This window comes from Hyperolius riggenbachi, chromosome 2 (genome assembly GCF_040937935.1).
Source record: "Hyperolius riggenbachi isolate aHypRig1 chromosome 2, aHypRig1.pri, whole genome shotgun sequence".
Classification (NCBI taxonomy): Eukaryota; Metazoa; Chordata; class Amphibia; order Anura; family Hyperoliidae; genus Hyperolius; species Hyperolius riggenbachi.
The window spans coordinates 125686949-125713323 of record NC_090647.1 but is presented as its reverse complement, the minus strand read 5'-3'; the positions used below and the strand labels follow the sequence as shown (position 1 = coordinate 125713323).

General features: G+C 41.3%; 1 protein-coding gene across 6 annotated transcripts in view; it reads right to left on the bottom strand.

Annotated features, from left to right (window-relative positions):
- The window catches only part of LOC137545764 (sodium channel protein type 8 subunit alpha-like), a 456138-nt gene that overhangs the window by 85571 nt on the left and 344192 nt on the right, over positions 1 to 26375 (bottom strand). For 4 of the 6 annotated variants that reach the window (XM_068267362.1, XM_068267360.1, XM_068267357.1 and 1 more), the window contains 8 exons: positions 25854 to 26075; positions 21924 to 21987; positions 18875 to 19016; positions 13946 to 14149; positions 9488 to 9778; positions 8167 to 8553; positions 4436 to 4574; positions 1325 to 1563 (listed from right to left, as the gene is read on the bottom strand). In XM_068267362.1, the coding sequence (XP_068123463.1) occupies positions 1325 to 1563; positions 4436 to 4574; positions 8167 to 8553; positions 9488 to 9778; positions 13946 to 14149; positions 18875 to 19016; positions 21924 to 21987; positions 25854 to 26075 (1688 nt within the window). The remainder of the gene's footprint in view (positions 1 to 1324; positions 1564 to 4435; positions 4575 to 8166; positions 8554 to 9487; positions 9779 to 13945; positions 14150 to 18874; positions 19017 to 21923; positions 21988 to 25853; positions 26076 to 26375) is intronic. The other 2 variants (XM_068267359.1, XM_068267358.1) reach the window with 1 other exon arrangement.

Genomic DNA, 26375 nt, shown 5'->3' with positions numbered 1-26375 from the left:
ATTTTTGATTGCATATGGAGGCATTCTCTTTTTTTCAATAAATTATATAAAAAAAAATCACGAAAATTGCTATGTATGTTAAAGGACTTACGAGGCGAATTTTAGAAAAAATGTTAGTTACCTTATTGCAATATTAGACCTCAGGGCAGACGATCAGTGCTTCCCCTGTCAGTTTCAGGCGCTCTGTTATCTAAATCCAGGATTCATTACAGGCCCCGACCCTCTGCAGGGTCGCCTGAACTGATGAGATAAGAATTGCCGCTTTAAACAGCAATGTGAGTTACACTCGTGGCCGCCACATAGCGGCTCCCTCCCCCGCTGTGAGCCGCTGCTAGGAGGGAGCCGCTGCTAGGAGGGAGCCGCTGCTAGGAGTGAGCCGCTGCTATAGTAGGCAGCCCTGCCGGTATCATCCATTCACACGCCGCAGCCTCCCCGACCCGCCGAGCAGCCAGCACATCTACCCCCTTTTGCGCCTGAAACTGACAGGGGAAGCACTGATCGTCTGCCCTGAGGTCTGATATTGCAATAAGGTAACTAACATGTTTTCTAAAATTCGCCTCGTAAGTCCTTTAAGGGGAATACTGAGAACAAGTAAAAAAAAATAATTTTGAAAAAGACCTAATCGTTTTTGAGAAAATCGATTTCAAAACCCATTTTTCCTTGCATTTTTAAAATCGATTCTTTTCAAAAACTACAAGGTCTTTTTGAGAAAATTCTTGAAAATTATGTGAAAATGTACATGAAATTACAAATGTGTATACAAAATGACTTGAATTTAGAAGTCGTATTTCCGCAAAGGCATAATTGCGAAAAATATATGCAAAATTCTGCGTAATCGTAATTAGCTGATTATGATCATCACTATACATTTCAGGGTGTGCTTCCATACCAGAGCAGATATGTTCCATTCATTGGATTAATGGCAATGGAGTCCACTGTCCGAAAAAAAAGATTAACGGTCTAGGTTGTTCATCGTTGACAAAGTTAGACACAAATGGGCACAGTGTGAAAGCACGTGTGTAAATAGGACTATTGGAAAGCATGCACCCTTTCTACATGTCTGTTGGTTTATTTCAGAAAATGGACAGGCAGCAGAACTCATGTGAATCGGTCCTTAGCCTTAGATCACCTTAATGACCCCTAAATATTGTCTGTAACCTAAATTAATGTTCTGCGTAATATGTTGGTGCTTTATAAATACAATAAATAATAATAAAATACAATAAATAATAATGACAAGTTATGTTTCAGTTACTATTTGCACAGAATACACATGCCAATGGATGTTAAGAGACATTATTTTTGGTTTCGACAAACATCTTACCAGGTTTCCAACATATAAAACTCCTTCAAACTGCGGTGTCATGGGATAGTGTTCCATGGCCATGAATAAAGTGTTCAGGACAATACATATGGTTATGGCCAAGTCCACAAAGGGATCCATTACAATCATGTTTACTATTGTCTTGATTCGTACCCATAGAGGGCAGCATGTCCATATCAAGTAAGTGTCAGCAAACTTGTACCAGCAAGGTGGACACTTGCGCTGAGACTCTTCAAGCTCTACAAGTAAGATAAATTAAAAGCACAATTAATAAAACATACCCAATAATTACAACAAATAACTGAGAATATAAAAGGTTGTAACGTAGTATAAAAAACATACACAGTGCAAACACTAACAAAAATGCACTAGCATATAAAGACAGATATTCTAAATTAATTTCTAGAAACGTTACTGCTCTTCATGCACTTATATTGAAGCTCTGATCAACAATGCAAGATCATTGCTAATTTCACCTACATTTTCAAATAGTAGCAAAATTCTGGTATATGACTCATATTTCACATTAATAAATTACTTATCACTAGCCAATACTCCTTCATATTTGGGGTGTGATATAGTGCTAGTAGGAGCTGCAAACGAATAAGCAGTAAGGACAATCAGCGGCTAAAGTGAATCTCCAGACTAAAAATCTACTCAGCACCACTGAAAAGGCTTGGTGTTTATTTTACAGTTTCACAGCATCAGAACTCTTACTTGTTTTTCTTACCCAAGCCTTATTTTTAGCTGCACAGAAGAAAACTGCCTGGGCATTTTTTCCCTGATGCTGTGCAAAGCATGATGGGATGTCTGATGTTGTTGTTCTTGTTCTGCTGTTTTTGGTGCATTTTTTTTTATTTTGAGATTTAAACTCTAGTGTGCGCAGCTGGGAGGGGTGAACAGGGCAGTTGGAACTGTGTCTTATGCTCCCTGTCACCTCCTTTCAACCAAAAAGATGGCTGCCCCCATGAAATCACAAACATTTGCCTGTTCTTTTCAAGCAGGGTGGGTAAGAGATTATATTACCTATCTATTTTAATTAACATAACTAATGTAAGTTTAGGCTGAAGTTCCCCTTTAAGAGGTCCAATAACTTGAAACAGTGGGAAATTGGAAACAGAATCTTAGATTTCAAGCAGGCATCAGAACGAACAGTAACTAAACACAAAATGAAAACTTCTACTGTACATGACATAGCAATATTATAAAATAGACTTAAAATGAGTAATGAAGGCATATTGCATTAGGGATCCGAGTCCATTTGTAAAATATTTCAAACACATACATACACGAACAAGTTATTTAATTATACCCACTCTCTTCCAGTACCTAGCATGATATCACCACTGCTTTGCCCTTCTTAAAGATAAACCGTAACCAAAGATTGAACTTAATTCCAATCAGTAGCTGATTTCCCACAAGAAATCTTTTCCTTTTGTCAAACGGATCATCATTGTGTTCCGTATGGCTGATATTGTGGTGAAACCCCTCCCACAGTGTGATGTCAGGACCATGGTTTTGACATCACACTGTGGGAGCCTTGTTGCATTGTGGGAAATAACAGCTGTTTCCAACTGCCAAAAATGCATCTCTTTCCACAAACATCAGAATCAGAATCAGAATCAGTTTTTATTTCGCCAAGTACGGCAAGGGCCATACTCGGAATTGTTTGTGGTACACATGGCATAGACATAGTATAGACATACAACACATACAGTTGAAATACAGTAGTCAGATAGTCTGTTAGAGATGCTGGTAATGGCCCCGAGTCCCCCCCCCCTTTCCGGATGGGAACCAAGGCAGACAGCGACGGGGACCAGCTGACCGACCTGGCAATTAGAACTGCAGGCCGGACCGGGGAAGGTCCGAGTTCAGTGACCGAACAGCTTGGGGGAAGAAGGTGTTCTTCCGCCTGGTGGTTTTGGATGGTATAGCCCTGTATCGGCGGCCCAACGGGAGGAGCTTGAAGTAGTGGCTGCCAGGGTGAGAGGGGTCACGGGAGATCATGGTGGCCCTCTTCCTCAACCTAGCAGAGTGGAGGAGATCAAGAGATGGAAGAGGAGACCCGATGATTCTCTCTGCATCAGCTATAACCCTCTGCAGTTTGTGTTTATCACTGGCCGCTGCGCCCGCGTACCAGACAATGACTGAGAAGCAGAGGATGGATTCTATGGTGGCAGTATAGAAGCTGACCAGCAGATCCCGTGGCATGCCAAATCTCTTCAGTTGGCGCAGGAAGAAAAACCTCTGCTGGGATTTCTTTTGAATTTTGGTGGTGTTTTGCCCCCATTTCAGGTTGTTGGTGAGAGTCATGCCGAGAAACCGAACCGATGTCATCGTAGAGACTTCTGTTCCCCCAATGAGGACAGGTGGGAGGGGGGGAGGGTTCCTCCTGAAGTCTACGACTAGTTCAACACTCTTTGCTGTGTTGAGAACTAGGTTGTTTTCCCTGCACCAGTTGCATATTCTCTACGGTACTCATGCTCCCCGTTGCTACCAATTAGGCCAATAATAGTGGTGTCGTCTGCAAATTTGATGACCTTCACAGAGGCAGTGGATGAGATGCAGTTGTTGGTATAAAGGGAGAACAGTAGAGGTGACAGAACACAGCCTTGTGGAGCACCAGTATTGGTGGTTCGAATGCTGGAGTAGTAGTTGCCAAGCTTCACCTGTTGCATTCTATTTGTTAGGAAGTCTTTGATCCATGCTCGGAGAGTAGGATCAACTTCGAGCTGCATCAGGTTGGTTGTCAGGATGTCAGGGCAAATTGTGTTGAACGCTGAGCTAAAGTCCAGGAACAGGATCCTGGCGTAGGAGGCCGAGCTGTCTAAGTGCTCAGTGATGTATGCCACACTGACATTGAAGGCATCCTCCACGGATCTGTTTGCCCTATATGCAAATTGGAGCGGGTCTAAGAGGGCATCCGCTCCATCACCTGCAAGCAGTAAAAATGTCACCATGTGATCAGGAAGAGGAAAGATTTTACAATGGGCGAACAGTAACTAAATCATTTATAAATAAATATTGTAAAAATTAAGCACTTTTTTCATTACATTATTTTCACTGGAGTTCCTTTTTAAATGACCCACCCCAGAGTATTATGTGCCGTACCTTCCACAAGAGTCTGTGTCAGGACACTAAGGACACTGTTGGCTCGATTCTTCTTTCCAAACGATGCATTTAGCTGGTCAATGGAAACCCGAAGAGAAGAACCAGAAGGTTTCTTTTTAATCTGCACCTCTGTTGAATGCTGTAAAATGGCACAACATATTTAGTTAATCAAGTAAAAAATTACTTTTCAGTCTGCTTGGATAAAGTAACAGAATGCATGGCTTTGTGACTTTGAAAAAGTGTATGAAATGCTGAAATGAGTCTACATGTTTAGTCTCGTGTCTGAAACACCCTAGCATGGTTAGATGGCAAAAAAATGTGCCTTCACATCAAAAAAAGCAAAATCATTATACAACTAAACCTGTACTTCAAAAACAGAACATTCATTCTAAAAAAAACAAACAAACAAAAAATAAACTTTATTGAAATGTTAGTAATCATTTTCTGTGTATCTAAATTAACACAATTTGAAGCAGTTGGACTTGATGAGTATTCTCTGTAATTTCTGCTTTTAGCTCGCAATACTGAACTAGGCACACTTCTAGCTATAATCTTTTTTTTTTTTTTTTTTAAACACTGAAAAATGTATATTTTTTTTAAATAATTTTAAATTAATTCAATAGGATAATTTATAAGCTTGAAAGTTACTTCTCAACAGAGTAGGTAGCAGTATGTTTTTTTTTTTTTTTACATGTATATAGCAGCCACATACTTCAACCTTCTAAAGTGACAAATTAGGGCCTATTTCCGCTCTAAATGAATCTCAGCTATTTCCCTTATGCAAATTCGGATGCAGAATCTTAGCCTATTGGAACCAATAGGCTGCATCCAAATCGCATGCAGTTTAAAGTGGAAAATGGCCCTTTTTGCAAACTGGTGAACAGGATGTTTGAAATAAATATCCCTGTTCTCTATTGTGGCCTATAATATTCCCCGGCCTATAATATTCCCCATGTTGAAAGTGACAAACTGTATTTGCTACATATGTTTTTTTCTACAAAACTTGCGTTTTATAGAGTAAACCTGAAAATAGTTAATGATGTTGAAGCCAGTACCTATTCTATAAGGAGTTCTCGGGCAAGACTCCTTAACACTGCAGGGTGGCATATTGAGCATGCCCTTACTGGCTGCATCTCTTAAAATGCTTTGAGACTGGCAGGAGAAAAGCGCTATATAAATATTAGCTTTATTATTATCATTATGATAAAGGCTCTGTCCCATATGCCATTAACCTTTCCTCCTGAGTTTTCTTTAACCACCCTGGCGTTCTATTAAGATCGCCAGGGCGGCTGCGGGAGGGTTTTTTTTAAATAAAAAAAAACCTATTTCATGCAGCCAACTGAGGGCGCTCCGGAGGCGTTCTTCCGATCGCCTCCGGCAGCCAGAAGTAACACGGAAGGCCGCAATGAGCGGCCTTCCGTGTTTTGCTTACTTCGTCGCCATGGCGACGAGCGGAGTGACGTCATGGACGTCAGCCGACGTCCTGACGTCAGCCGCCTCCGATCCAGCCCTTAGCACTGGCCGGAACTATTTGTTCCGGCTGCGCAGGGCTCAGGCGGCTGGGGGGACCCTCTTTCGCCGCTGCTCGCGGCGGATCGCCGCAGAGCGGCGGCGATCGGGCAGCACACGCGGCTGGCAAAGTGCCGGCTGCGTGTGCTGCTTTTTATTTGAACAAAATCGGCCCAGCAGGGCCTGAGCGGCAGCCATCGGCGGAGCTGAGCTCGTCCATACCGCTAAGATGGTTAAAATAACTTTTTAGTACTTAGCAATTGAAAAGGCAGCAAAAAGTAGGTGAAAAAAGTACTATCAAAAATAATTTGGGCATTTTTTGCTTGCTGGTGGCGTAAAAGGCATTTTATTGACAAGTTGTAAAATTATCACCAAGGAGAAAACTCAGGAGAAAAAGTTAATTGCATATGGGCCTCTGTATTTTATGCATCATTTTAAAATAGCTGCAATGGAAACAGGCGCCAGCAGAGTAAAAATTGATCATAGGTAAAAACAGATAAAAGTTGGGGGGCAAGGGTGGACTTACCTCCCCAAAACCAAACACAACCACTATGTATGGTTTAAACAAGATTTAATTCGTTGAAGTTGTGTAGCCAAGTACAGCTCCTCTGTCAGACAGAGGAGTTGTACTCTGTACTTGGCTACACAACTTCTGAGTTACTCCTACCTTTATTATTGCCTAAAGAAGCGGGCTAGAGAACCGCGAAAGGCGTTGCATTTGTTCTGGAGTACGAATTAAATCTTGTTTAAACCATAAATAGTGGTTGTGTTTGGTTTTGGGGAGGTAAGTCTACCCTTGCCCCCCAACGTTTATCTGTTTTTACCTATGATCAATTTTTACTCTGCTGGCACCTTGGTTTCCATTGCAATTATTGTTATCCACCTGGTGGAGGGGTGAACACCCCTCCTTTCCTTCTACAGAGAGCGACTTTTTAGCCTGAGTGGGGACAGGCCTAATATCCCCATAAGTGCTTTAAGTGGTTGCCTGAACCCGGCAACCCATACTTGTAAGTATATATCTATTTGCTGTTACCTTGGCATTCCTTTATAATCAATAATACACTATTGGGGGCTCTCGATTGTGTTTTCCCCTTTTTTTACATTTTAAAATAGCTGTTACATTTGCTTTTTTATTATCTTTTTACATGTTTGTAAAGGATAGTGTTGTCCAACACAGACTTTATTTAATTTTGCCTGCATTTTATACAACAGTAACTCAGTGTTGGCCATACATAGTAAAAATTTCAGTAAAGATGTTTCACCTATAGTCTGTGTTTCTCTCTGTTTATGTGAGCATGCATCATGCTATTTTTAAGAACGCATGCTAGGTTAGAGGAGGAGATCAGTTATAAATTAAGCTAACATGCTATCTTGAGTGGGTAGTAAATAATAATAAAGTAACTCAACATAATTAAGAAAGGAGGTATTTAAGTGTTTAAGAGGAAAACACAAACTGGAATTTACAAATCACATGTATCATTGATTCTTGCTAAGGCACTTGTTGTACTCTGTGTTATCTCAATGAAAAATTGTTAGGCCCAGTTTACATTTGCAATAAAAAATGGTCTGTGGGATCCGAATCGAGGTGATCGGATCCTATGTTAATCAACAGAACCTGTTCACACTGTTCCGTTAGAATGGATCCGTTCAACACATTTCGCCAAATGGATCACAAGTTTGGGGAATGCGCAATAATTCTGGAGCAACACGTGTTGCATTGCCCGTGCGCTAAGGGAACAGAGCAAAAACTGATGCCAAATAAAATCTGATATGTTTCACGGATCAGTTTTCACACAGATCAGTTTTTGATTCGTCCAGTGTGAACCTGGCCTTAGTCTTTACAGGATGTGAGCAAACAAAATGGCTGCCTCAGCCGTGTGTGTTAGTAACAGTTATACATTATCCTTCTTCAATTCTCCCGAACAAAGGAGATCTGTTTTAATCCTTTACAAAAGACATAACAAGATGTAAATTTCCAGCATGTTTTTACCTCTGGGTTAAATATACTAAAATAAGTTAAAATAAGTTAATTAGGGAAACTAAGTATAACATAAATACTAAACAGGACATTGCAAAGGTTTGAAGAAAGGTTAGAAATGTGTTAGGAAAACCAATACTCATTCCACCAGGGAAGGATCCAGTTGTGTTTTTCAGGGCGGCATACAGGAAAGAACGAGGGTTGACCGCCATGCCTAAACTAAACTACTTATTGACTTTCTTACGCTGTCTGTAGTAGCTGCCTTATCTATTTTCACCTCAGGCAGAAGACGTCCACCAGGAATATTGGAACCAGGGCCACCAATTATTGACACCACGCCATTACAATCCACAGCACTGCTCCGTTTGACGTTCCTTCGCAGGTTTGGAAAAATGCGAGAAGACCGGCTGCCCTGGCTGTATCCACTGTTGTAACTATTCCGTCGGTTATGGCCTCTGACCGGTATGAACAAAGAGTCTCTTCTACCTTCACTTTCCTCCACGGTACTGTGTTCATCATCCGCAAACTCATTTTCAGTTTCAGGATCTCGGAAACTTCTCCGAAAACTGAAGATGCTGCTTTTACTGTTGTGTCTGGACAGATAGGGTGAGCCTGGGATGCTGAGCAAAGACTGAAATATAGAAAGAAGATAGTATCTCAGGGATGTGCAAACAGCAAATTATTTACCACCACCTAAGGATGGAGATACAAGCATCTAAGCTTTTCTGAACGTTTCTCTGTCTGGTTACCTGGTGTGCTTCAGCTTTAATGGTCGATTGTATTCTGGTTCACTGAACTTGCTCTAATGCAGCTAATAGTGATGAGCCAAAAGTTCTTCTAACTTGCAAAGTAACTCAACTAATGTAAAGACATTGGGCTATCAAATCACCCATATTGGCGGTTAATTTTTTTTTGTCTCTGCCTGCATCTGCCCCTCCTTTCTGGTGACATAACCTGTCTGTCTTTCACTCCAATTTTTGCCCTATAATTCAATGAACTCTTATGTGACCTCCAGTAACAGGATTGTATAAGTAAGCAGAGTCCTGCCATTGGCTGGTGGCTGAGACTGCTATGGAGTGGGCTTGAAGAGGAGACCAAGAAACATCATCAAAGTTTTGTTTCTTTCTTTTGGTATCACAGTGACAAGCAGTCTTGCTTTAAAGTGATAGAGCCCTGTCTTTTTACCTAGACTTTGTTTGCATGAAGTTTCTATGATCTTCATTTGCAAAGGTACAGTTTCTGCCAACCTCCTAAAAGCATACAACTAGGTTAACTATCTTCCTCGCTTAGATACTGACCTTAGACTATGACAAGAGTAGCAGACCATGGGTAGAGTTCAGACACATATACGACCACGCAAGCAGGGAAGCTTAGTGAGTAAACCTAAAGTGGCCGGAGCTCTCAGAATCATTCTTGACACAAAACTAGCCAGCCAAACCAGAAAAAAAAGCTCCAGCACCAAATAATTAAACATACATGTGTAACATTTCTTATTTTCTGGAAGAAGTATCTAATTTGTAGCGCCACACCTTATTTCCCTTGAAGTATAATTTATCCCAAAATACCTGATCCATTATTGAAAACTTTCTTGCCAGCCTGTTGTCAGGATACCAAAAAGTCCTTCTTTTCATTCCATCCTCTGATTCTGATTTGTACACCTTCTCATTGTCACACTTCTCCTCCCCTTCTGAGAGTTCTTTTGTTTTCCGCCTTTTTCGTCTATTCCTTTTCTCCTTTGCACTTTTGGTACTTAATTTGGAAAATTCTGAAGATGTCTGAGACATCCTTGCATCTCCTTCATCATCCTCCACAGCATCTTCAGTGACAGTTCCAGCTGAGGTAGCCATTGCTGCCGCCTAAAATGAATAAATGGAAATTAGACAAATACCGTAAACACAATTATTGTTTATGATTTAAAAAATAGGTTAATAAAAAGCTACTGAAAACATGGTTGTTCTGTATCTGCAGTGGATCACTGCCTCCCTATCTTGCAGTAAGATTATCTGGTACACAGCTTTACTACCTCAGCAGTACCGAGGTGCTCAGCATAGAATAGGACCCTTTAGCTGTATACTCCTGTCTCACTGCCTGATGAAGCAGGGTCATGCCCATGAAACGCGTTGCAAAATTTGTGGAGTGTATAAATAAATGTTGTGTTATACTACAACACATTCCTATTGTCGTGTCCTTTGGAGTGGGTAAGGGTCCACCTTCGTCACTTCCATGTTTTAATATATTTATATCATTTTATCCTTATTGTACCTGTCCACCCTTGGTGGAAGTGCAGAAGTTCTTATATTTCTTCCTATCTACAGAGAGCGACGTCTTAATCCTGAGTGGGGACAGGCTTGTTCTCCCCACCTGCCCATACAGTGGTTGCCTAAGAGGTAACCCTGGTTTGTGAGTATTACTATAGTTACTCTACATTTCCCCTTATTACCAATACATACTACACCATATTTGGGCTCTCGGTGTCCCTGCTTTTGTCTCCTCAAGTTCTCACTGATGAGACTCCATGTGCCCCAGGAGTTTGTCTAGACTTTCTTGTTTGGAAGTCTATCCATGCTTCCTCCCCTTGATATTTCAATAACCACTACGCAATGCCTCTATGCACCTTTTGTCATGCTCCTCCCATGATAGCCACACCTCTCCTATCACCTGATGATGTTGCCTTATTTCTCCTGTAATATTGAGGCCAGGCAGATGTCAAGTAGAGGAGGGGAGAAACCCACTACAGGTTTACTTTAAATTGTTTCTATGAAAACTGGAATGGTAATTTATACCTAAAATTAATTTGCTTTCGACTCCTAAGCTGATGCAAACTGGAAAACCTAAATGATGCAACAAATCTGTTCTAAATTTAAAGAAAAACTGAAGTGAGAAGCATATGGTGGCTGCCATATTAATTTCCTTTTAAATAATACCAGGTTGCCTGGCAGTCCTGCTGATCTCTTTGGCTGTAGTTGATCACACACCTGGAACAAGCTTGCAGCTAATCTAGGCAGATCTAGTCAGAAACATCTGATCTGCATGCTTGTTCAGTGTCTATGGCTAAATGAATTGCAAGCAGAGAATCAGCAGGACAGCCAGAAATCTGCATTGTTTAAAGGGAAATATGGCAGCCTCCATATCTCTCTCACTTCAATTCCCCTTCAATTAAAATTGTTTAACATGAAGTGGCAAGATTGTTCAACCCTAGTGTAGCAGAGACAGTGTCAGTAACGACTGCTAATTGGTGATTTAATGGTCATGTGATTGCAGTCATGCACTCAGCCCTGAAGAGAGAACATTTCTGGCAAATGCAGGACAGCCTGAATGTATATACAGTATTAAAAAACAACAACAAAAACAAAATAGTTTGCTGGTACAATGAACATTGTCTAATATTTTTGGCTATTCTTCTGATCTTACTAGAAAACAAAAAGTCTGTGGCCTATATGCAATTACATTTTTCACTTGAGTTTTCTCCTAGGTAATATTTTCCCAACTAAATAAACTTACCCCAAGCAAAAAAAACAACAACTCAGAATAATTTTGACAGTAGCTTTTCATTCACTTTTAGGTGCTTTTTCAATTGCAGAGTGCTGAAAAATGATTTTAAATAGAAGATGAAATATCTCCTATGAGAAAACTTGGGAGAAAAAGTTAATTGAATTGTATATGGGGCAGTAAGTCAGTGCACAGCACAAGGAATCCCAATCTCTCCCCAAAACAGGTGAAACTCAAAATTAAAATATTGTGCAAAAGTCCATTTATTTCAGTAATTCAACTTAAAAGGTGAAACTATTCTAGGAAATAGGAACCCTTTGCAGGTGTTTTGGATTAATTAGCTGATTAGAGTCTGACACTTTGAGCCTAGAATATTGAACATTTTCACAATATTCTAAGATTTTGATTTGGAGGTTTTCATAAGCTGTAAGCCTTAATCATCAAACGTATAATAAATAAAGGCTTGCAATATCTAATTTTGCATGTATTAAGTCTATTGCATATATTAGTTTAACTTTTTAAGTTGAATTACTGAAATAAATGCACTTTTGCACAATATTCAAATTTTTCGAGTTTCACCTGTATGCACATAGGTTAGGTAGTAAAAAAATCTCTTTATTATAAAATAGCCATTAAATTAACATCTCTGAACACACTGAATGCATATAGGAACGCATAATGTAACTGTCTTGCAAGTTGATACATATAGGAAAGCATAATAGGTTGTATGCAATAAACTGCATTAAAGGCAGTCTGAAAGGAAGATCAAAATAATAAACAGATACTCATCGTTAGAAGAGGGAAGGCTCTGGGTCCTATAGAGCTTTCCTTTTCTCCTCCCGGTCTCTGCGTTCCCCCGCAGGCTCCCCCGTTAGCAGTCCAGGACCGTTTAGTCGTGGACTGCTCTCTGCCGCGTTGGGTGGCCTTCAAGAGTCTTCGGAAGCACTCGGGCATCCGAAGAAAGGCTGCTCCGTACTGAGTGAACACACACGAGCGCCCTCTCTCGAGCACTTGCGTGTGCACAGTACAGAGCCATCCATCTTCTGGAGCCCGAGTGCTTCCGAAGATTGCCGAAGTCTCCTGCGGTGGGAGATTCAAACGGAGGAGCCTGCGGGGGAACAAGGACACTGGGAGGAGAACAAGTAGGTTCTATAGGACCAAGAGCCTTTCCTCTCCTTAGGGGAGTATCTGTTTTTTATTTTGATTTACGCTTCAGACTTGATTTAAAGCGAGTTTGTCACTATAAAAATCTTTCAACAGCAACTGGTCTGAATGATATAAGTGATAAAGATAATCCTGCATTCAAAACTTTCAAAAAAATTTCTGCTGTTATGGTCTGGAGTTATCACATACCTTAGGAGCACTGGCTCTTTAGTTGCCATTGACATCAGCTAGCAAAACAGTTGCATGCGGGGGGATCTTTTTATCTATAATATATTCCTCCTCTTCACTTTATTTCCCCCTCCTTCTAATGATATAAGACAGTGCACTTACTAGTATAGACCCCAGTGGGAGTATCTGAAGACTCTGGGAGGAGGGGGGGGGGGGGTAACAAATACACAATTAGCATGAGGAGAAAAAAGAGTGAGGCAGGAAATGATTTTAGCTTCATCCAAAGGTAACCAAGATGGAAACTGTCTAGAATAGGATTCTCTGCTTTTCCTTTATAAAGATTCACAGGAATCATAACATGGACAGTGCAATACATCTGTTATGTAAGTAGAACTAGTATTTATCTACTTATATAAATGTGTTTTTTATTTCTAAGTTAGCATGGGTGTCACTTGTTCTTTAAGCAGAATTACATGTGTAAAGTCTTACCACGTGATGAGTAGAGCAAAATACAACTAATTATATGCAATACATTACACTCTACTCATGGTGCGGTAAGGCTTTACAAACATAATAATGCATTTTATTCAAGCTGCTTTTTATTATATATTAAAATCTTTTAGTGAGCTCATCTGAACTGTATGTATGCTTGAAGCAAAGAGAGCTCCTTTTTCAGTTGTTAAACACAAGGGGCTTGATTCACTAAGCTGTGATAACTCATATCACGGCAGTTTTGGCGCGCATTTTCGCGTTTACGTGATCACGCTAATTTTTGCGTGAAAACGTTATCCTTTTTGCTCGACAATTCACGGTTGGGCACGAAATTCGTGATCGCGTGCAAACACAAAAACGGCCAAGATATGAGTTATCACGGTTTAGTGAATCAAGCCCAATGTAACAACATCAGAATGTAAACAAAGATAATGTTATGTCCACTTCGGATGGATCCTAAGCTGAAGGGGCTTTCCATGGCAGGACAAAGTACTGTGTTTAACTGTTTGAATGCTGTTCTGTTACAATTTTTGTTTGTGCTAATAGGTTTAAGGCTGTAAGGAATCTTTTAGAGCAAAGAAGAAATGCTAAGTTCCAGATCACTTTAAGCATTTACATACACTAACACCATTTTTTTAATTAGATTTTTTTCTCTTCCTACATGAACAGAGAGTTACAAATACTAAAGTTGTATTGATGGCTAGCCGGACCTGTTCCTCCTGAAGTTTCTTCAGCTGTTCCAACATTGCTTTAAATTCATTCTCTTTCTGTTCTGCTTCCTCCAAGGTGGCTTGATTTTGTTCTTCATAGGCCATGGCCACCACAGCCAGAATCAAGTTCACTAGGTAAAATGAGCCAACAAAGATGACCAAAATAAAGAAGATCATGTACGTTTTCCCAGATGCACGTAGAATCTAAAAAACAAACAAGAAGAATTATTACATTTTAACTGTAAAATATGATTTTGGTACATGTTGGCACCTACAGTAAGTGTCTGGGAATAATAGTGCAATACCAACAAATACATTTAATTATTTAGTATTTATATAGCATCAACATCTTCCGCAGCACTGTACAGAGTATGTTGTCTTGTCACTTAACTGTCCATCAGGGGCTTACAACCTAATCCCTGCCATAGTCGTATGTACTGTATATGTATGTATCATGTAGTGTATGTATCGTAGTCTAGGGCCAATTTAGGGGAAAGCCCACGCAGACATGGGGAGAACATACAAACACTGTGCAGATAGTGCCCTGGCTGGGATTTGAGCCGGGATCCATAGCTGCAAGGCGAGAGTGCTAGTGATCTGCAAATTTGGCTCTCCAGCTGTTAAGGAACTACAAGTCCCACAATGCATTGCAGGAATCTGACAGCCACAGTCATGATTCATAAAGGTAAATGCATTATGGGACTTTCTTTTTTTCTTATAAGCTGGAGAGCCAAGTTTGCAGTTCACTGCTCTAACGTCACCATGCTGTCCTCTGCTTTGAAACGTGTTCTTTAAGAAATAGTTAATGCCCATATGCAATTAACTTTTTTCCTAAGTTTTCTCCTAGGAAATAATTTTTCAACTTCTTTTTAAAATAATGTTTTAGGCCATATCCCTAAACTAAAGAGGTTAGCAGAGGTACAAAATCAATTGTAAAATACTTAATAAGCACGTTCCCTAACAATACAATTGATGGAAACTTTGCCCATCTCCTTAAACAATTCCAAATCCTCAGTCTTGATTTCCCATTGCACCCAGTGCCACTCTTGCCACTTAACTGTAGGAGGGATAACCATGGGAAACTGCTGATACCAGAGAATGGAGTATAAGATAGAAATCATTCCGGGCTTGAAAAAGTGAGGCCCATATTCAGATTCAATGACTTAAAGACTTTGAGCCGACAGAACAAAGCAAGTATCTAAACAGCTCAGAGTCAGGGGGCTGAAATGTATCTTTAAACTGTTGCCAGGATAAAACATTGTTCTCAACAAAGAGATCTTGGACCAATGACATTCCCTGGGAATGCCAGACGGCCATTCGGCCAATACTGTAGATCTTATTATCAACTGCAAGTATTTATATAGTATTGACAAATTACAAGGCACTTTACCGAGTACTGACCAATTAACTTTGCACACTGTGAAAAGGAACCGCATACTGACCTGGGAAGAGCATGCAAACCCCTAGCAGATATTGTCTTTTCTGGGAATCAAACCTGGCACTCAAGTGCTGCATGGCATGTACTAGTCCCTTAGACAACATGCTGCTGAGAACATACGGAATCCTCAAGGGATAAGTGAAAAGATATTCTTAAAGGACAAACATGAACAATTTTACTACACTAATTCCACTCCTCAGGAAAAATCATGTAAAATAAACAGAAAGTGGAAATGTTCATTTTAAAAGGATCTATTTTAAAACAGTTGATCTCCTAAAATTCCACCTTTGCCCATACATTTAATCTGTCCTTCTTCTGTCATACTGTCAAGTCTTTGAAAACAAATCTCAGGACATTATTCCCAGGCTCTTGTGTTCTATTAGGAAACCTTTGTGTCCCTTCTTATTCAACATTCCACTAGAGGGCAGCAGACTCAGGTAGAATGAGTAACATTCACGGCTCCATTTTCAAAGGGAACTCTGAGGTTTTAAACAAGGAGGAATGGTGGTGATCTATAAAATAAAATAAAAAGCCTAGCATAAAAGCGTTTGAAGAGATGACCATTTTTTTCATTTCCAAAATAATTTTATTAAAATAATCTGCATATATGGGCAGCACAGTGGCGTAGTGATTAGCACCCTTGCCTTGACAAAACTGATACAAAACTGCAATCCGTTTGCAGTGCGATTTTCTCCCGAGTGCAATAGAAGTTCTGCCGTTTCCTGTGTAATTCATCTCCTATATTTTGTATAGGGCTGCAGGAAAATTGCATAGCAATCACACTGCTATGCAATTTTCCCCACAATTCAGCAATTTCCCGCACTTCCCGCCTTCACCGCAAATGGCAAATGCAAAAAGCACCGACATTGCGCCGTACACCCAATGGATCGTGTCGGAATCACAGAGGAACCATGCCGATGGAAATTGGAAAGAAACGCGATCACATCTTAGCAATTGTGATCATGTTTTCTAGTGGAAAAAAAGCCCCTAACACAGTAAAGCAGCACTGTAGGTTCACATATGTATGTTATTATGCCTGACCAGATTCTTTTGTCCTCACTAAACTGGTTTGTTCTAACTGATCTGGCATAACATCATCATTCATCAACATCAAGAAGCTCATGTGAGGAACTCCCTCGCACTACTACATACATTCCTGTACATCCTGAAGTTGTGCTTTTTCTCACAGACCTCATGTGAGGAACTCCCTCGCACCACCACACATCTCTGTACATGCTGAAGCTATGCTTTTTCTCACAGACCTCATGTGAGGAACTCCCTCGCACCACCACACACATCTCTGTACATGCTGAAGCTGTGCTACTTCTCACAGACCTCATGTGAGGAACTCCCTCGCACCACCACACGCATCTCTGTACATGATGAAGCTGTGCTTCTTCTCACAGGCCTCATGTGAGGAACTCCCTCGCACCACCACACACATCTCTGTACATGCTGAAGCTGTGCTTTTTCTCACAGACCTCATGTGAGGAACTCCCTCGCACCACCACACACATCTCTGTACATGCTCAAGCTGTGCTTCTTCTCTCAGACCGCATGTGAGGAACTCCCTCGCATCACCACACACATCTCTGTACATGCTGAAGCTGTGCTTCTTCTCACAGACCTCACGTGAGAAACTCCCTCGCACCACCACACATCTCTGTACATGCTGAAGCTGTGCTTCTTCTCACAGGCCTCATGTGAGGAACTCCCTCGCACCACCACACACATCTCTGTACATTCTAAAGCTGTGCTTCTTCTCACAGACCTCATGTAAGGAACTCCCTCGCACCACCACACATCTCTGTACATACTGAAGCTGTGCTTCTTATCACAGGCCTCATTTAAGGAACTCCCTCGCACCACCACACATCTCTGCACATGCTGAAGCTGTGCTTCTTCTCACAGGCCTCATGTGAGGAACTCCTTCGCACCACCACACATCTCTGCACATGCTGAAGCTGTGCTTCTTCTCACAGGCCTCATGTAAGGAACTCCCTCGCACCACCACACATCTCTGTACATGTTGAAGCTGTGCTTCTTCTCACAGGTCTCATGGGAGAGGGTCCCTCGCACCACCACACACATCTCTGTACATACTGAAGCTGTGCTTCTTCTAACAGGCCTCATGGGAGAAGCTCCCTCGCACCACCACACACATCTCTGTACATCCTGGAGCTGTGCTTCTTCTCACAGGCCTCATGGGAGAAGTTCCCTCGCACCACCACACATCTCTGTACATGCTGAATCTGTGCTTCTTCTCACAGGTCTCATGGGAGAGGGTCCCTCGCACCACCACACACATCTCTGTACATACTGAAGCTGTGCTTCTTCTCACAGGCCTCATGAGAGAAGGTCCCTTGCACCACCACACACATCTCTGTACATCCTGGAGCTGTGCTTCTTCTCACAGGCCTCATGGGAGACGGTCCCTTGCACCACCACACACATCTCTGTACATCCTGGAGCTGTGCTTCTTCTCACAGGCCTTATGGGAGAAGTTCCCTCGCACCACCACACACATCTCTGTACATGATGAAGCTGTGCTACTTCTCACAGACCTAATGTGAGGAACTCCCTCGCACCACTACACACATCTCTGTACACGCTGAAGCTGTGCTTCTTCTCACAGACCTCATGTGAGGAACTCCCTTGCACCACCACACACATCTCTGTACATTCTGAAGCTGTGCTTCTTCTCACAGACCTCATGTGAGGAACTCCCTCGCACCACCACACATCTCTGTACATGCTGAAGCTGTGCTTCTTCTCACAGACCTCATGTGAGGAACTCCCTCGCACCACCACACATCTCTGTACATGCTGAAGCTGTGCTTCTTCTCACAGGCCTCATGTGAGGAACTCCCTCGCACCACCACACATGTCTGTACATGCTGAAGCTGTGCTTCTTCTCACAGGCCTCATGGGAGAAGGTCCCTCGCACCACCACACACATCTCTGTACATGCTGAAGCTGTGCTTCTTCTCACAGGCCTCATGGGAGAAGGTCCCTCGCACCACCACACACATCTCTGTACATCCTGGAGCTGTGCTTCTTCTTACAGGCCTCATGGGAGAAGTTCCCTCACACCACCACACACATCTCTGTACATGCTGAAGCTGTACTTCTTCTCACAGACCTCATGTGAGGAACTCCCTCGCACCACCACACACATCTCTGTACATGCTGAAGCTGTGCTTCTTCTCATAGACCTCATGTGAGGAACTCGCTTGCACCACCACACACATCTCTGTACATTCTAAAGCTGTGCTTCTTCTCACAGGCCTCATGGGAGAAGGTCCCTCACACCACCACACACATCTCTGTACATGCTGAAGCTATGCTACTTTTCATAGACCTCATGTGAGGTGCTCCTTTGCACCACCACACACATATGTCTACATCCTGAAGCTGTGCTTCCTCTCACAGACCTACAAAGACACTAGCAAACACATCATGAAGAAAACACTGACCTTGGGTTTACTTACCAACTGGTATAAGTTTTCCCAAAAATCCTGAGTCATAAGGCGAAATAAGGCCAGAAAGGCCCAGCTAAACGTATCAAAGTTTGTATATCCGTAGTTGGGATTCCTGCCTGCTTTCATACACGTATATCCTTCCGGACATTGTCTAAATTACAAAGCAGAAGGCAATATGAATGTAATCTTTATAATCAGACATAACATTTCATTTACATTTTTTTTTTCAAAAAATGTTGGCAAAATGTGCTTACTGCTTATAATAACCATTTGAATTCATTCTACAGGGCATATCAGGAAGTAGAATTAGTGTTTTGCAACACATCAAAGATTTGTGTGAGCAATGAACTCCTAGCATGTGTGCTGCTAATGTTATCCAGTGGAGATTCTATTCGTCAGTCCATTCTTTCAACCAGTCTAGTCTGTCATTCTTGTCTGCCAGTTCATTCAGTCAGTCCTGTCAGCCAGTAACTAAGGCCTGGTACACACCTTTAATTATAATTAGTCAATCACTGGCCAATTTTATGACCTCTATGTGGTATAAGTGTCAACAGATATTGAATACTATGAACAGATTGTATAGGTAAGCTCTCATACTACATGAAGGTGGTAAAATTGGTCAATCATTGGCCAATCAAAATTGGATGTGTGTACTAGGCTTAATTTCTGACAGTGACCTATGTGGTTGCAACTCGACAGCACAACATTAGCACCAACTTTACTTGTGAAATGCTGGAGATAAGCTGCTGCCACAAATCTCAGTTACAAAGACTTTACACAATATGCAACTTTACCTATACTATGATGTATAGGTGAACAGATGTATACTACCAATAAGTGGTACAATTGGATAACGGTTTTTACAATCAGATTGCAGTGTATACGGACTGCAATAATAAACATGTCTACAATCACATTCAATCAAATCATTGTACTGACCAATAGTCCCAGTTGAGATTCCTGAATTCTTGCTAAATACAGCTGACACAAACTCTTACCAACTGCATCCCTACTGCAAATGTGCAAGCAGCCCCTTCCTCCTCTCTCCTTACTTCTAACTACCGAGAGCCCCATGGGAAAAGTAACTGGAAGTTTGACAATGCAGCTGGGCACACATCTAGCTGGGAGTTTCTCCAAACCCTTTCCTGACAGAGGTGCTTTCTCTTCAGCCTAGAATAGCAGAGACAGAGATGTAGCAGACGTACACTAATAAATAGCAGTCTGGACTTACTAAAACATGCAAATGTGTGCTGTAAGAGTACACGGAACAGCTGACCAAAGATTAAAGGAATACAGAACTGAAGAAACTCACTTCAGTTTAAATACATGCCAAAGTAAAGGGAAGACCCTGGATACCATAAAGCCTTCCCAGGCTTCTGTCTGTGCCGTCATTCCTGTTCTGTCCTTGGTACTTCCTGTCCTTTACTCTCCTTAAATGATGAAACATTTTTAATACATACTGTACGTTTAGAGTCCTCCTAGTCCTCCACCCATCTTACCATCCCCAGTTAAAGTTACTCATCCTGCCAGGTCTTTGCCACTCCTTGGGCAGCCTTCAGAACTACTTGAGTCCCCAAGTAGATCTGAAGATCAGCATATTCGCACATGTGCAAACCCGGACTTGTGTGTGTGCAAGACAGAAGCGCTTGTCTTTGGAACTTCTAGGGGCTGTAAGGAGTTCCAAAGGATGTCTGAGAGATGCTGAAGAGTTATTCTACCCAGCAAGTCAAATAACTTCAACCGACGACGGTATTTCCAGTTAAACATCTTATCTAAGCAGTATGCATTGTTGCTGTGTTACTTTTACCTAATGATCCCTTACATTAGTTTAGGGGTTAGTGCACACAGACAGTTGAAATCGGTGGGTTCTCCACTGGCTGTCAACCACTCCTGTAAAGCTACCTGATGTTTGCAGGTGTTCAGTACTGGAGGTGGAACAGCACTTGGACAGCTCCACACCCATTTATAAACATTCCATTGGGTGGTAGCCACCTGCAAGGCACTATATGCAGCATCCATTGACCGAACTTGTGACTTCATCATACTGGCACATTTGCATTATACAGCAAATAAGTGGTGGTAGAGGTTCCCTGTCATATCCATCTTCTTTCTAGAATTATCAGTGTCTTGCATTATATGGGGCAGAAAAATCAAGAACAGCAGACATGACAGAGATTATCATTCTGTGCAGGACCACAGCATGGGCTGGCAGAAACAAAATCCTTGGGGAGGGTCTCCCTGGCACATCTCTTTCTTTCTGCATATTGACCATGGGGTGAAGGTAAGTGGCTCTTCTGCAAGAGTGACAAAAATATTACGGTAATAGCAGTAGTTAGTTTAGACTATGCAATTAATGGTGTCTCTTATTTCATGAAACCAAATCAACGTATTCAACTAGTTAGAGAACCTTAAATACTGATACTGCGCCCGTAAGATGCTTGAGGACCACCTGGTTAACCACATCTACAAGACCTTTCTCCTAGCCTATCCCTTTATTTCTCTCACTTTTTATGCTGTAAATTTCACTTGAAATTAAACCTGTTAACTTTTGTTGTTTGTATCTTTTTCAAGACTGAATTCTACCAGTTTGTTCACAAAGACATCCAGGGTAAACTGACATATGCCAATTTAAAGTGGTATTGCCTAGTGTTGGGTCACTATTGAGACTGAAGCTTATACTGTCTGTTTTACGGAATTTGAATGCTGAAGAAAACTGTTTGTGTGACTTTCTACCATTACCACAAGAAACACCCTCACAGTCGACAGGCCCCTGGCTATCTTTCTGCGCTCATAATTGCAAGGCTTAGGTCAGGTACCCTTGGCTGCTCATCTAGGTCAAGAACCCACAACTGCTCAGAAAATGTAAGTGTAACCTGTGCCTACCTAACGGGGCGAGCATGTATTCAACAGAACAAAAATACTAAATTAGGTAGAGGAGGCAAGTTGCACAGTGCGGAAGGAAACATAAATGGCAACGCATATACAAACCTACAAACTATAGTCATTCACTCACATTTTGCTACATGGCAACAATACAGAGAGGAGAGATGCTACTTACCCGGCATCTGAGCCATTACCGCAAAGCAAAGGATCCACAGCCCCGTGCACTTTGTAAAAGTTTGCTGAAAAGTTTATAGAGAAAAGACTCTCAAAGTATAGAAGAAAAGTACACAGATTTAACACGTATTGGTGTAACAGGGTGAATGAAATCAGTTAATCAGTGGATAGGTTTCGATGGAGATGGATGTAATGCTAGTGTATCCTGGTCTGCAGCCAGTGGTTTCTGGTGCCTGCTGTGTAGGGACTATTCATTTCTGGTGTAAAGCCATTTTGTGATACCAAAGATTCCAGTTTAAGAGTTGAAGCTAGCTTCAGGTTGGGGATTGAATAGGCTCTATGAAAGCCTAACTAATTCATACTCAGCTTTACAAAGAAAAATAACAGTACAGCAAACTTTAATGCGGAGAACACGTGATGCAATTTCCCGTCTGTTCGACAAGTGATGAGATGGGAATTTGTTCCGTTGTACATGTCTAAACTGTTCCCAATCGATAAAACAATCGATTTTCCAATGATAACTTCACAAAATCAATTCCCTTTCTCAATCGGAAACTGATTGGATATGTTGGAAATAATTGCCCAGTTCCAGTCGATCAGACGGTAAATTGCATCATGTATTCCCAACATAACAGATAAAGAGATTGTCTGATGTGAGGAGCCATGCTCAGACCTGCCACACCAGCTGAGAAGATTAAGCCACCTGTAATCCTACAACCATGCCAGATGTATTAAAGTATTAAAAAGCTTCCACTTTTGGGTGAACCTTCATTTGATGTGACCCAGATGGAGGATGCAAATGACTGCCACCTAGTTTTACAGTATACAGTATTTTTATAAAGCTTTGCCAAATCACTTTTGATCTCCAAGAATCTCTCTGGCTCCTCACAGGGGTCCATCTGAAAATGTCGCCTGCGAATAATGGCGCACGGAGTTGCCGCTAATCCGTTTGACGCTTATCGCTATTTAACGTTAAGGCCTTATCACTATTTAATGTTAAAGCCTTATTGTTATTTAGCGTTAACACACAGAACCCTCTCTGTACCTAACCCTAAGACCCCCTATGGTGCCTAACCCTAACCACCCCCCTGGTGGTGCCTATCCCTAACCACCCCCCTGGTGGTGCCTAACCCTAACCACACCCCTGGTGGTGCCTAACCCTAACCACCCCCCTGGTGGTGCTTAACCCTAACCACCCCCTGGCGGTGCCTAACCCTAAGCACCCCCTGGTGGTGCCTAACCCTAACCACCCCCCTGGTGGTGCTTAACCCTAACCATCCCCTGGCGGTGCCTAACCCTAAGCACCCTCCTGGTGGTGCCTAACCCTAAGACCTCCCTGGTGGTGCCTAACCCTTAATCTCCCCTGGTGGTGCCTAACCCTAACCTTGACAGCGCTACATTAAATCCATTCACTGTTTTGCAGTTAAATAACTTCTGCAGTTTGGCTTATGTAGGGTGCTATTGATAAATAACGTTACTGTGCACAATAACATCTGCTGTTTGGCATATGAATGGCACTATTGATAAATAACGTTACTGTGCACAATAACGTCTGCTGTTTGGCATATGAATGGCACTATTTATAAATAACGTTACTGTGCACAATAACGTCTGCTGTTTGGCATATGAATGGCACTATTGATAAATAACGTTACTGTGCACAATAACGTCTGCTGTTTGGCATATGAATGGCACTATTGATAAATAACGTTACTGTGCACAATAACATCTACTGTTTGGCATATGAATGGCACTATTGATAAATAACGTCACTGTGCACAATAACGTCTGCTGTTTGGCATATGAATGGCACTATTGATAAATAACGTTACTGTGCACAATAACGTCTGCTGTTTGGCATATGAATGGCACTATTGATAAATAACGTCACTGTGCACAATAACGTCTGCTGTTTGGCATATGAATGGCACTATTGATAAATAACGTTACTGTGCACAATAACGTCTGCTGTTTGGCATATGAATGGCACTATTGATAAATAACGTTACTGTGCACAATAACGTCTGCTGTTTGGCATATGAATGGCACTATTGATAAATAACATTACTGTGCACAATAACATCTGCTGTTTGGCATATGAATGGCACTATTGATAAATAACGTCACTGTGCACAATAACGTCTGCTGTTTGGCATATGAATGGCACTATTGATAAATAACGTTACTGTGCACAATAACGTCTGCTGTTTGGCATATGAATGGCACTATTGATAAATAACGTTACTGTGCACAATAACGTCTGCTGTTTGGCATATGAATGGCACTATTGATAAATAACGTTACTGTGCACAATAACGTCTGCTGTTTGGCATATGAATGGCACTATTGATAAATAACGTTACTGTGCACAATAACGTCTGCTGTTTGGCATATGAATGGCACTATTGATAAATAACATTACTGTGCACAATAACATCTGCTGTTTGGCATATGAATGGCACTATTGATAAATAACGTCACTGTGCATAATAACGTCTGCTGTTTGGCATATGAATGGCACTATTGATAAATAACGTTACTGTGCACAATAACGTCTGCTGTTTGGCATATGAATGGCACTATTGATAAATAACGTTACTGTGCACAATAACGTCTGCTGTTTAGCATATGAATGGCACTATTGATAAATAACGTTACTGTGCACAATAACGTCTGCTGTTTGGCATATGTATGGCACTATTGATAAATAACGTTACTGTGTGCCGTTTTCCTTATTTTTTCCCTGTGCACCATTATTATGCAGTACTAACGATAAATAGCGATAAGCGTATCTTTTTAATGGGGCGCCATTTTTATGCATAGGCGCTGTGCGCCATTATTCACTGATCCGCCTCACAGATGCTTCAGTAAATCATGGCCATAAACATTAAAGAGGAACTGTAGTGAAAATAACATAATGAATAAAATTGCTTATTTTACCACATAAATGTATAGATTATTTAGTCAGTGTTTGCCCATTGTAAAATCTTTCCTCTGGTTTATATTATGAAATCTATCACTGGTGGTGACATCATTAGTTCTGCCAGGTGATCTGTATGAAATGTTTTTTACTGAAAGTTCTATGCACAAAGGGAGCTATTGCTTGGATGCAGTTATTTCCCACAATGCAACAAGGTTTTCAGACAGAAAACGGTCAGTACCAAGGTCATGACATCACTCTGTGGGAGGGGTTTCACCACAATTTTAGCCATACAGGCCCCTCTGATGATCTATTTGAGAAAAGGATAAGAATTCTCCTGGGAAAGGGGGTATTAGTTACTAATTGGGATGAAGTTCAATCCTTCAGTAAAGTTCCTCTTTACAGAGGAACTCCAGTGAAAATAATGTAATAAAAAAGTGCTTCCTTTTTTACAATAATTATGTATAAATGATTTAATCAGTGTTTGCTCATTGTAAAATCTTTCCTCTCCCTAATTTACATTCTGACATTTATTGCATGGTGACATTTTTACTGCTGGCAGGTGATGCCAGTGGAAGGAGATTGCTGCTTGCTTTTTTTGGCAGTTGGAAACAGCTGTAAACAGCTGTTATTTCCCACAATGCAACAACCATGGTCCTGACATCACACTGTGGGAGGGGTTTCACCACAATATCAGCCATACAAAGCCCCCTGATGATCCATTTGTGGAAAGGAAAATATTTCTCATGGAAAAGGGGATATCAGCTACTGATTGGGATGAAGTTAAATTCTTGGTTTCGGTTTCTCTTTTATACCTGTGATCCTGTCTGAAAAGCAATGGCCACAAATTGTTGGTTATATAGGTATGTGTAAAGCTGGCATACCTCCTTTAGATAATAGGAATGTGCATCCATAGGAATACAGGCATAACAGTAATCCATCTTATGTGTACTGCATGCATGAAAATGAATGGGCACTTGTAAAGTAACGATAGGTAACGATAGTACATACTGTCATTGTGTATGTATTCTTCAAAATCAAAACCTTTGCTGCCATTGGCCAAGTACTGCTCATCCATGTTGATTGGCCAAACAACACACTTCCGCCTTAAATGACCCATGAAAAGCTGTAGACCGATTAAAGCGAAGACACTGAGGCAAAATACTGTCAGAATCATGACATCTGACAGCTTCTTCACAGACTGAATAAGAGCACCCACAATGGTTTTCAGACCTGCAGAAGGAAATTAACAGATATGTTAACACATATGCAAGTAGAAAAACTCCCAGCTGTAAGCAGTTGCGGTTTAGATTTTTTTTTTATGGAAAGCACAGCCCTGTAAGTAGCGTTTCATAAAGCTCTGCACTTTGTCCATTATCACATTGCCTTATGCATGTCTAGGGCCCGACAGCTAAGCTGTACAATTCTCTCCCTAGAATAGAGTCATTTGTCTGGCACAACTGCAGTATGAAGCTTAGTGCTTGTCTTCATCATGGCCTTAGCTGTACTTCAGTTTTGCTCATTAGAATTCCT